This window comes from Pteropus medius, unplaced genomic scaffold (assembly GCF_902729225.1).
Source record: "Pteropus medius unplaced genomic scaffold, Ma_sr-lr_union100, whole genome shotgun sequence".
NCBI classification, from domain to species: Eukaryota; Metazoa; Chordata; class Mammalia; order Chiroptera; family Pteropodidae; genus Pteropus; species Pteropus medius.
The window spans coordinates 10,240,074-10,253,014 of record NW_024349803.1 but is presented as its reverse complement, the minus strand read 5'-3'; the positions used below and the strand labels follow the sequence as shown (position 1 = coordinate 10,253,014).

General features: G+C 35.7%; 1 protein-coding gene across 1 annotated transcript; it reads left to right on the top strand.

Annotated features, from left to right (window-relative positions):
• The first annotated feature begins 234 nt into the window (after nucleotides 1–234).
• Nucleotides 235–11,058, top strand: DBR1 (debranching RNA lariats 1). Its single transcript, XM_039837258.1, has 8 exons — nucleotides 235–580; nucleotides 1,176–1,300; nucleotides 2,179–2,259; nucleotides 4,388–4,473; nucleotides 5,967–6,191; nucleotides 8,649–8,729; nucleotides 8,989–9,134; nucleotides 9,584–11,058. The coding sequence occupies exons 1-8, from the start codon at nucleotides 384–386 to the stop codon at nucleotides 10,275–10,277; spliced, it is 1,635 nt and encodes a 544-aa protein (XP_039693192.1). The 5' UTR covers nucleotides 235–383; the 3' UTR covers nucleotides 10,278–11,058.
• The last annotated feature ends 1,883 nt before the right edge of the window (nucleotides 11,059–12,941 follow it).

The following is a 12,941-nucleotide window of genomic DNA, read 5'->3' as shown; positions in this document are numbered from 1 at the left end:
TATTTCTGGGGATTTTCTTTTTTTCCTTATCTCTTTCCATCCTTCCGGCCTTCCTTCCCATCCTCCCTCCTTTCTTTTTTTTTTTACTATTCTGGTCGTGATTTTTATTATCTGTTAGACTGCTAAGACTTAAAAGAGCCGCGAATAGGCAAAGCCGGAGTCGATTTTAAAGCTCTCTGGAATCCTAGGGTTAACTTTGCCTTGCCTATCCCTCTATCGCGAGATTTGAAAACCGGAAGTGAATTACATTGCCCGAGTCAACGAGGCAGTGCCTCTGTTAATGTTGGCGGGAGCTGAGCGATCGGTCTGGTCTTTGCTTCCCCTCCTGGGCTGGCTCAGCTCTAGGGGATTGCGGGCAGCTATCCCTGCCTCGGGCTGGCAGGATGCGGGTGGCTGTGGCTGGCTGCTGCCACGGCGAGCTGGACAAGATCTATGAGACGCTGGCGCTGGCGGAGCGGCGCGGCCCGGGCCCGATAGACCTTCTGCTGTGCTGCGGCGACTTCCAGGCGGTGCGCAACGAGGCGGACCTGCGCTGCATGGCCGTGCCACCCAAGTACCGCCACATGCAGACCTTCTACAGGTGAGGTTCGCAGCCTGGTCCTCGGACCCAACGGTGCGAGATGTGAATAGCAAGCAGTGAGGAGAGAACCCGAACTGGGTTTGACTCCCCTCTGCCACTGACTGTCTTCCTGAGTTCCCGTCTTTGTTCACGCTGTGTCTCTAGGAACTGGCGTTTAGTAACTGTCACTTTTCTTCTCGCCATTCACCTGTTTCGGAAGGGGTCGCAGCCTGAGGGCAAAACCTGAATGAAGAAGCTAACAGGTTAATCTACCTTGTACTTGATAGGACTTTGGAACTAGTCCATTTAGTGATCCTGGAGTTTTTATTGGACGCCTGATATGTGCTAGTACCCGTTCTCTAAGCTAGGGTTATAGCAGCGAACTGACAAAGTTCTTGACCTCACTGACTTGAAACCCAAGCCCTTCATTCCTAAGGAGGAGTATGGACAATAAGTTTAGAAAGTGCTTTTTAACTTTTTATGATGAGCTCGCATTTTTTCCTTGGGACTTTGTTTTGCTTTTTTGCTATGCTTAATTGTATAAGGATGCCTAATTAATTTTTCTCTATGCCTAATTTCTGCGATGCCACCAGACAAATTTACTCTTATGTTCTAGGTATTACTCTGGAGAGAAAAAGGCCCCAGTTCTCACAATCTTCATTGGGGGAAACCATGAAGCCTCAAATCACTTGCAAGAGTTACCCTACGGTGGCTGGGTGGCACCAAACATTTATTATTTAGGTATGTGTTTGTAAATAAATTCTTGGTTCAATGGGATGAAAGCGTCTCTCAGATTTATATACCAGTTGGGCAGCATCTTCAGATGTATGGTGTTTTAGATATGTCTCTTAATTTAAATAGTTAATCACGGGAAATTAATTATAATAGTTATTTTAAGTAGGTAATTAAGAAAATATGTCCATGCGTCATCTAGTATTTTAAGCAATAGTTAATATAACTGCAAGATCTTACACACTATTTGCAATTCTTTTATTTTTTTCTTATTATTTTTATTAATTTAAAAAATTAAACCTTTTATAATGGAAATTGTTAAGTATACACTAAGTATAACTCCCTTACGAGCTCTCTTAGGCTTTTCTGATACCTCAGGACACATGTTGCTAATGGATGCACAAAATAAATTGAGATAAAGCACAGATGCTCAAACACAGTTCAAAGCCAAGGCAGCTTGATGCTGAGATGCTGAGTGTAGTTCTTAGGGAGGAAGCTTGGTGGGGCCACTCACTGCTCTGGGAGCATGCTGCCTCTTAAGGCTCACTGCAAAACAAATGCTTGAATGCTATTTTGACTTTTCACCTTTTTTTCTGAAAGCAAAAATTTTCTTTGGATTTTTCCCTTAGTGAAAACAGATACTAATGTAAGTCTTTCATAAACGTAAAGTAGTGTAACAAGAACTTTTGAAAAGCAGGGGATACCTATATGATGAATTGCTCTACCTATTAACCAGCTTCAACAACTATTATTCTGGCATCTTTATTTCAATCCAGTTTTCAAATAATTTTGGGACTACATAGAATTCTAGGCCTTTAAACTCTTCATTCAGTTAATAGAGGAATTGCTTTTGCCTATAGTAACCTTATTAAACTGTACTTTTTCAGGCTTGGCAGGTATAGTAAAATATCGAGGCATAAGGATTGGCGGCATCTCTGGTATCTTCAAATCTCATGACTATCGAAAAGGTATTGTTCTGAGAATTGTCTTTAAACTTTAGAACTTGCATACCCCAGAGTAACTTAAGCAATATATAGTTTGACTTTTTCGTTGGATTTCTTCTATGAATTAATTCATTCTTAAATTTATATTTTATAATGTTTTATACATATGAAAATATAGAGAACACTAGGATATATTGTCTGTCTATCCACCATCGAATTTTATCGTCTTAGTATTTTGCTGTTTTTAGTTTTGATTTTTATGATATAAAACAATATAGATACAACTGAAACTCATTATTATCTGTCCTCAGTCCCATTCCTCTCCTTTAATCCCTCCCTTTCCTCACCAGGCAGTCACTATTTTGAGTTTGGTGTTTATCATTCACTAGATTATTTTATATCATTACCACATATGTAACAGCTTTAAACAGTGTATTATATAGCATGTTTTAAACTTCTTATAAATGTATCATTTTGCATATGTCTTTCTGCACCTTTTTTAATGTTTTTGAAGTCCATGTTGATACATGTAACTCTAATCTATTCATTTTAATTTGTGAATAGTATTCCATTGTATAAGTATAGCTGACTTTGAACAAGGCAGAGGTTAGGGGTGTAACCTCTGTGTGGTCAAAAACCCACGTATAACTTTTGACTTCCCAAAACTTAAGTTGTTTCTCGGTATTTGTGGAGAATGGGTCCCAAGACCCCCCACCACTGCTGTAGATACCAAAATCTGTGGATGCTAAAGTCGCCTATATAAAATGGTGTAGATCAATGCATACAGTAGGCCCTCCACATCCGTGGACTCCCAGCTGCAGATCAAAAACAGTACAGGTATTTATTGGAAAAAAAAAATCATGTATAGGTGGAGTCACACTGTTCAACCCCATGTTTTTCAAGAGTCAACTGTATACCACAGTATACTTATTAATTCTATTGTATCTGAATGAATTATATCTTGATTTTAAAATTAAAAGAATAGCTTGGATTCACATCGATTTCAAGATTTCTTGAATTAAGTTGATAGCTCACTTTCATATCCTCAATGTAGCTGTTAAGTCACAACTCTGTTCCTGCTATTCTGCTCCCCATGATTCTAAACTTGACATGGGTGTACACAAATAGGTTGTCTCCTACATGGCAGGTGTGTATGCAAATCAGAACCACTCTGGGGAGGGACACTTGGTAATATCTATGGAAATTATAAAAATACTCTAACCCAGGAGTTCCACTTCCAGGAATTTATATACAGATATATACCACAAGTATAAAATGATGTATGCAAGTTTATTTCAGCCTTGTTTGTAATAACAAAAGGTAGGAACTAAATATATCGTGATATAATTATGCAATGTAATGCTACGAAGCCATTAAAAAAAAATAAAGAGGCAGCTCTTTGTGTAACTAACATGAAAAGAACTCCAAAATAAGTTAAGTGAAAAAACAAGGCACAAAACACGTATAAAGTATACTGCCATTTGTATTTAAAAAAAAAAAAAAAAGGATAAAGAAATAGGTGTATTATATGCATAGATGGTATCCGTGGAATAAAATACTAAAACCTGATTAGCGCCAGCTGCCCCTAGGTAGGTTTACTAATGGCTGGGGCACAGGAATAGGAGGACTCCTCCCTTCGTTTTGGCAGTGTTATTGACGTAGGATTTATAATACCATTGTAAGTGTACAATTCAATGGTTTTAGTAAATTTATAGAGTTATGCATCCAGATTTTACCACTACCCAGATTTAGAACATTTCTATCACCCCTAAAAGTTTTGTGCCTAATTACAATTAATGCCTACTCCCATCCCAGCCCTAGGCATCCACTGGTCTACTCTCTAGGTGGAACACTTTTTACTCTATACCTTACCGATGGTATCTTTAAAACTTTAAACTATGTGAATAAACAATATACTCCAAAATTAAATATAATTTTAAAAACCAAAAGCCCCTAATTATTTAGATTTATAGTTTATGATCCCTTATTGGTAAAAAGTACCAGCATATTAAGAGCAGTGTTTTTTAAAATAAATTTTTAAGAATCCAAAGTATTGATGACAAACATTAGTTTTGGGGAAGTGTGTATATGTATTTGTATTTGCAGTATTTAAAGGTATTGAATACAGCTTGTTTCTCTTCTTCAATTTAAGGTCATTTTGAGTGCCCCCCTTATAATTCAGCAACAATAAGAAGTATATATCATGTGAGAAACATTGAAGTATATAAATTAAAACAGGTATGTAAAAAAGTACATTACAGCAGACTTGAAAAAATGTTTAATTATATATTTTGCTCATTTTGGTATATAACTTTAAGAAGAGATTACTTTATTATTTCTAAAATTTGGATCTCAAATTGTTTTTTAGGAGGTTCACAGATGAACATTTAAAATTTTTTATGGTTATAAATTTATTTTAGTGAGTAATAAAACATTAGATCCATGATTTCAAATATTATTACTTAGGGTAAGACTAATGAATATTTATTGGAATAAACTTTTACTTTAAATAAAATTTAAATATTTTATTTTAAATAATAGCATTAAGTAGAAAATAATAGTAAAGATGATGGAAGATATGGGAAAATTGTGAGGGTGGTATTAAAACACTGGCTCACCTGGAGGGTGGGTAAAACTAAGATTTTTATTTGAGAACTCATTAAATGCCTGACAATGGACTAAGCAGCTTTCACACAAGATATTTTGTTGCCACTCAAATTCTGTGAGATAGGTGTTACTCTAACTGTCACAATGAGGGTGAGAGGCTGAGGCTCAGATGGGTAAGAAACATGCCTAAAACTTTGCAAGTAGTTAAGTAGTAGAACCTGCCAGAGTGAACTCAGGCCCTTACCACATACCGTACAGCCTCTAGGGGAGTATACGAATGCTCATGGGCATTTCTTAATGCCCTATTTATAACAGTTCTTACTTTGAATGCCTTTTCCCTTTCACCGGTTTAAATCCTACCAGTCCTTGAAGACCTAGCTTATATACCACTTCCCAACCAGTGTTGTAGTTTAAAATCACCCTTCTCTAAATTTTCATTGTGTTTGTTCCCCATACCAGTTGTTCAGTGGTTAGTCCTGTACGTCTTATATTTTGTATTTTCTCGGACACTTAAGTTATTTTAATTTAGTTTTCCAAGTATTTGTTTCAGATTACTTGAAGGTGCCGGGAAGGAGTAAAGTACAGTGTATATTTTGACTCCCTTCCCCCCATGAAGACACCAGTCACCTTAAATACCTCTAATATAACATGCAATAAACAGTTTTTTGGTAGATACTATGTGAGTCCATTAGAAAAAAAGTGGAATATATCTTTGGGTTTACTGTATCATTTACATTAGAGGTCTCATGATATCTGGTGTCTCTGGATTTTAAAACAATAGTTTCTTTACCGAAAAGGGACTAGAACAATGGTTATTATATATTTTTAAAATGCACTGCTAAAGACCATAGCTGATTGGCAGTCTAATCAAAGCGTGCCTCTGTTGACCTGCCTTGCCAGAAAATAAGGATGATTTGTGAGGCAGAGAGAAAGCTGTTTCTTTTTACCTACATGTGTGAGTAGCTCAGTATTTCTGTGACTTCCTTACATAAAGTGTCCTTAGAATGAATTACACAGAAATCCAGAGATCTCCGTGGGTAAATGGTTGTATGGTGATAGAGGGAAGGGATGGAGATTGCTTGTGGTTAATCTGTTTTTAAGATTTTTTTCTTTTTCTGTTAAAGCTGAAGCAGCCTATGGACATATTCCTATCTCATGATTGGCCAAGAAGTATATATCATTATGGAAATAAGAAGCAACTTCTTAAGACTAAATCCTTTTTCCGACAAGAAGTGGAAAATAACACCTTAGGAAGTCCCGCTGCCTCAGAGCTTTTAGAGCACTTGAAACCTACTTACTGGTTTTCTGCACACCTTCATGTGAAGTTTGCAGCTTTGATGCAACATCAGGTAGAAAACACAATATTTATTCTTTCATTTAACAAACACTTATCAAACATCTATGGGCTATGCACTGTTGACACAGTTGTAAAGTTAGAGAAATAAATCAAAGATAACTTTTCTTTTGTGAGTAACTCAATATCCAGTGTGGGGAAGAGACAAATAAACAATGATAAAATAGTGTAATAAGTTTGTGACAAAAAGTGCCAGGGTACTGTGGGAGCACCTGAGCCAGACTATGGTGAGTTGGGGATGTGGACACAGAGATGAAGTAATACAGATCTTTTCCAAATGGATCGTTGGTGCCAGGAAGAAGTAGATTATAAGGGTAATCTAGGAAGAGGGACCAATGTGTGCAAAAGGCTAGAAGTCTGAGAACATGGGGCTTTTGGGGAACTGCAGCTAGTTCCCATGGCCGAGGCATGGGGAATGATGAAGCTAGGACAAGATCATAACTGCCTTCTGGGCCATGTTCTGGAGTTTAGGTTTCAATCAGAAGATAATGAAGAAAATTGGGAAGTGATGAAATCAAATTTTTGTTTTAGAAAGATTAGTTTGGCAGCAGTTTTGTGTATAGATTGGGGTAATGTAAAAGAGGAGGCTATTTAAGCAAAAGATGAGGTTTTAACATAAGGCAAAGAGGGAGCACAGAGAATGAAGCAAAATCTAGAAGTAGAATCATCAGGATTTGGTGACAGGGAGGAGAGAGAGAGTCTAGAATGACTCCCAGAGTTTTTCTCGAGTAACTGTATGGATGATGAAAAGTAGAGAATAAATATATACTTATAATTAGGCTTTTGTGGAAATCTGCAGTTTTTCTTTCACCTCCGATTCTGACTGAACTCTGACTTTCCCATAAAGTATTTCAAAGGGAAAATGTTTAAAATACGCTGGACTAACAGAGTTAGAGATTTTTTTTCTCAAAGGCTTCTATAGAATTTCTGAGTCTTTAAAGGGCATTGCCTTTCTCCAAGAGTGGGATGTGGTGTGCAGAGCTTCCCAAACTTACTTGACCACATACTTTTCTGTGGTAGAGGTACACTTTACTGATGTTCCTCAAACAGTTTGGAAGGTTCTCTTGGAAAACACTCCTGTAAGGCCTTTCTGTTGTGGGCTTATTCTTCCCCAGTTTCACTGGGAGGAGGCAAGGTTACCGCTTTCATTTTCCTTTGGGCCAGTGTTAAAGTCCAAGTCATCTGTTTATATCTGTCACCTTTTCCACATCTCTATTATTCTCTTCTGTCTTTTAGGGCTACTTGACAATCTTGGATTTTTATTGAAGTATCTGATTTGCTACTTTTCCCTTACTCCATCTTCTGTGGTCAGCCTCAGGGACTTTTCTCTCTGCATTAATGACATACTTGATCCCTTTTTCTTGGCTCCTCAGCCTCTTCTCATCTTGCCAGTGTTCTCTTTCAGCCCCTTCCCCACCACCATCACCTTACGTTAGAACTGCCCTGCTGCCAAGCTCTGCCTGTAATCTCTCTTCATCCTCTGCTTTCACCTCTCTTCATCCCTCTTCGACACTGACTTGATCCCTAGTCTTCAGCAGGTCGTCCGATAACTTGTTTCCTTGTCTTTTTTCCTCCATGTGCCTCACTATTTTCATTGAGTCGCTTTCTTACTGCTTCCACTATGACCTTCATGCTCATGACCCTCCCACCATGTTTCTTTCTGACAATCTACGTTTCTAAATTAGCTTTATTGGTATATAATTTACATAACATTCATTTAAGTGTATAATATAGTGATTTTTAGTGCAAACGTCACATGTTCCAGTTTTAGAATATTTCCATAGCCCCAAAAGATCCTTTGTATCTGCTGTCAATCCACATTCCTATTCTCAGCCCCAGGCGACCGCTAATCTGCTTTGTGCCTCTAGGATTTGCCCTCTCCGAACCTTTCACATAAATGTAATCATAAAATATATAGTCTTTGACATCTGGATTCTTTGATCTGATTTGCTCGTTTTCAAGGTTCATTTATGCCATAGCATGTACCAGTACTTCATTCATTTTTATTGTTGAATAGTATTTCATTCTGTGGATATATCGAATCTACTTTTGATGTTGTAACTAAGAAATCTTTAAGAAACCCAAGGTAACAACGAGTTTCTTCTATGATTTCTTCTAAAGGTTGTATAGTTTTAGCTCTGCCAATTTACTTTTAAGCTCTTCTGTTATCTTTAATCCTTGTGTTATATGCTTTATGTGTGTGTTATATGCTTTAACATCATCATCATTAGTTTCTATTTTGACTTTTGTAAGGAAATTAAAGCCCAGAGAGTTTCAGTGACCATTGCTGTACAAGCGGGTATAGAAGTAACTTGCTATAGAAAAGTAACAGTTGTCCCTTTGACACACAACTGGGGGGTATATGTAACAAAAATTATTTATATCCTATTCAATGTATAAATTACCTATGATGTTTTACATTCTTTCTTAAATCATGGTTCATTTTGTCTAGGCCAAGGATAAAGGACAGACTGCCAAAGCAACCAAATTTTTAGCTTTGGACAAATGCTTACCACATAGAGACTTTCTTCAGGTAAAAAGAAAATGAAATAACTTTGCAATATTTTTTTACTCTTCCAATGATTAAAAAAATTTTAATTTTCCTTTTCTAAATTACTAATTTGTGCTTTTTGTAATTTATGTATTCTGAGAATTCTTTGGAGATATTTATGTTATGTCAATATTTTTAGGCTACTAAATTAAAATTCTTTTAAATTTTAATGTTATATTGAAATCCATAGACTATTAAGAGTAGATATGTATTTCTTAAAATTACCAATTTCTTTCTGTAGGTAATAGAAATAGATCATGACCCCAATGCTCCTGATCACTTAGAGTATGATATTGAATGGCTCACCATTCTCAGGGCTACGAACAGTCTTGTTAATGTGACTGGGCGCCTGTGGAATATGCCTGAAAATAATGGCCTGCATACAAGGTAAGTCTCATCTTATTTTAGGACTTTCCCTCTCTGTTGCATGCACAGTATTTGTCCCTGCCCCCCACACTTTTATTTTTTTTTTTTGATTAAGGGAATTACTATTAAATGAATATAAGTACAATTCAAAGTTTACAAGAAAGTGGACTATTGAGCACTAATCCAAATAAATGTATAAGTGATAAGTGTGCACACACTATAATATGGTGGAGATTGGTTCACAGATTAAAATAATTTATACTCGCTTTAGGGTATGAGTTAAGGACATGTTTTTCTAAGAATTGTTTTTATTTCAAAATGTTCTTTGCTAAATTAACTATAATTTTACTAAGTGGAATTTTGATATATGATTTATATTTTATCCTTGTACCTGAAGTCCATAGTTAGATTTCATCATTATTAGCTAAAGCTGATAAAATATAAAAGGCTATTGTTTTGGATTTTTATAGATGGGATTATAGTGCAACAGAAGAAGCTATGAATGAAGTATTGGAAAAATTGAATCATGACCTCAAAGTTCCGTATAATTTTAGTGTGACGGCTGCTTGTTATGACCCAAACAAGCCACAGACACAAATGCAGTTGGTTCATAGGATCAATCCTCAGACTACTGAATTTTGTGCCAAACTTGGAATCACAGACATTAATGTCAGCCTTCAGAAGGCCAAGGAGGAACATCACTTGTGTGGTGAATATGAAGAGCAGGATGAAGGGGAGAGTAATGACTCTGGGGAAGATCCCAGTGAATATAACACAGACACATCTGCCCTGTCCTTTGTTAATCCAGACGAAATAATGTTAGATGAAGAGGAAGAAGATGAAGATAGTTTTGTGAGTGCACACAGTGACATAAATACAGCATCTGTAGAACCTTCTTCTGATCAAGCTTCTGATTTTTCTGCAAGCTTCTCTGATGTCAGGATCTTGCCAAGTTCCATGTTTGTATCTTCTGATGATACACTGAGTTCGCCAATTGGTAGAGAGGGGAAACCTGGTGAGGCTGTGGAGTTGGGAGATGGGAAGGACTTAACTGAAGTGCCCGTGAAGAGGATGAGTGATGAACATGAACCTGAACAAAGAAAGAAAATTAAGAGGAGGAATCAAGCCATCTACGCTGCAGTGGATGATGATGATGCAGCATAAGACAATTCACTTGTCTTAGTATATATGTAGATATGTGATTTTTAAGACCATATTTTTAGAGTTGGATTTTTTACTCAAGACTTAACTTTGTAATAATGAAATTACCCAGAGAATTTTAGTTAGGTATCATTGACTTTGCCTTTAGGCCTTTGTATGTTTCAGATACAAACATTAAAATTTCATATATTTACCTGATCGAGTATACTTTTTTTCGAAGACAGATATTACTCACTTTCATTTTTTTCAGCAAAAACTTACTGAACACCTACTATGTGCCAGGCACTCTTCTATCAGGTGGTACTATACAGATGAATAAGAGGGATTTTTGCTTTCCAGGGGTTACTACTACTGTAAATATTTTTGTGAGTAAAATACGGCATATTTATGTTTTGTTTTACAAAGTTAAGTCATTATTGTATATATAATTATGTATACTTTCTTTCCATTTATTATAAATAATTTCTCTGGTCAGCTCTTAATGTCTTTAAAATAGAATTGAATTAAAGATGGTAGATAAGATTTCAAGAAAAAAATACTAAACATTGGTAAACCTAAAATTTTATACTGAATTGCTGAGACTAATATAAATGTTGAATTTTACATATTATATTTTAGCTTTAGCCTTAATTTTAATGTGATTATAGTTACTGTGTATAGGTCACAATATATTGGTCATTTTGGGCATAGTTCAGCGTAGTATTAATTACTAGCAGGGTTGAGTTGCACAAATGCTGCCCTTCATGCTGCATATGGGTTGCTAGTATTAAAGTATTTTTAAAGAGCTGTGTGGAAAAACTATACCTTTGTTCTGTCTCTGGTAAAAATGCCCGGGCCACCTGAGGAGATGTTTGGATCAGGAGTCATGGAACCCAAAGACTGTTCCTGGATCTCATAACCTCACACAGCAGTGCCAGTCCAGGTGCCACTCTAGAACGATGTGACACATGGTTTCCATCTTGTCAGCATTTGACTCAAAAAAGGTCTAGGACTTTGGAATTTTTATCTTTATTGCTTTCTATTTTTTCATTTACTTTCTTTTTTGAGTTGAATACTTAATTCACTTATTTAATTCTCATTATTTACATAAACTATTTAAAAGCTATGGATTTCTCCCATCACTGATTTAACTGAATCCTATATATTCTGATAATTAGTATTTTTCCCCCAGAAATTCTTAATAAAGATAAAAAGAGAAGGTAAATAGATATAAAATAAGTTATAGCTAATAAATGGTGGTTCTTTAAAAAAAAAAAAAGACAATCTTCTAGCTTACCCAATCAAAAAAGAAATCACAAATACTAAAAAAGAAATAAATGAGAGAAATAGCCATGGAAACAGGATATTTAAATAAATATAAGATTGCTCTGCATAAGTGGTATAAATAAATTTGATAAATAGATGATTAATTTCCTAGGGTTTTAGAATTTTCTGAAATTTATCCTAGTAGTGGTGGAAAGTAAAAAAAAATTTCATAGGATAGAGAAAGTTATCAAAGGATTACTCCCACAAAAATCACTTGGGTCAGATGGTTTCAGAAGGAAACCACCAAACCTTTTAAAGGCTAGATAATCCCTAGATTATATAAACTGTTCCAAAATATAGAAAATGAAAGTTTACAGTTTTTATGAAGCAAGTATAACATTGCTATCTAAATCTGCTAAAGATTGCACACAAAAAACCACAAGCCAGTCTCATATCAATATTGATATGAAAGTCTTAAATATTAGCCAACAATCCATAGTACATTTTCAAATGATATAGTATGACTAAGACGATTCAATATTAAGAACCATATAATTCACATATTAATAGATATGAGGACAAACAAAATTATCTTCATGGATGACGAAAAGGCCTTTGACAAAATTCAAGGGCCATTTCTGATTTTTTAAAATAGTAAACTCTAGTATCTTATGTAACAGGGAAACACGGTAAGCATTCCTGTCAAAGTCAAGGAATAAGACCAGGATACCCAATACTGCCATTATATTTTAACATTGTATTGGTGGAAAGAGCAAAACAATCAGACAAAAGAAAACAAGGAGGGGAGTCAGAATTGCAAAAGGGACTCATGTATTAAAAAATTTTAACTTCCGTGGCTGAAAGTCTTTTTAAAAGAAAGGGTTTATTAGGCCATTGCTAACAAAAAAGACCAGTCTTGGGGAATGCAGTTGTGGGGGCTAAAAAAAAATACTTTTCTTCCCACCTAAATTCTAGCTGGGCTAATAATCAAATCAACAGGTTAACAGAAGAAGATGATTATTTTTTTTAATTTCAAAACTTTAATAACAGTATAGTGAATCCCCATTCAGCTTCAACAAATAAATTTATAAGTAACTTGTTTCACTAACAATCTCGTACAATGCCTACTCCAACAACACCTCAAATACTTCAAAGCAAATCCTATATTTAACATGGCATCCATTTCTTAAAAACCATTATAATCATCAAACCAAAGATTATATATTTAATGTATAACATGGAATTAAGAGGTTATGGGAAGATTATCAGTTTTTAAAAATATCCAGGACTAGGACATGGGAGTAAATGGCTGAAATAGGATAGAGGATAACACTCAGAGGATCCTGGACTACAGCAACCACGTATTCACAAACAACTCCGTCTTCCAACACTTGCTAAGGTGTGTCCCTTTGTTCCACTTCC

Bases quoted from the DNA above. Each gene is read 5' to 3' on its own strand.
- DBR1 (XM_039837258.1), top strand. From the start codon at position 384: ATGCGGGTGGCTGTGGCTGGCTGCTGCCACGGCGAGCTGGACAAGATC. The intron at 2,260-4,387 runs GTATTGTTCTGA...CTTCAATTTAAG, and splicing joins ATCTCATGACTATCGAAAAG to GTCATTTTGAGTGCCCCCCT. The intron at 9,135-9,583 runs GTAAGTCTCATC...GGATTTTTATAG, and splicing joins AATAATGGCCTGCATACAAG to ATGGGATTATAGTGCAACAG.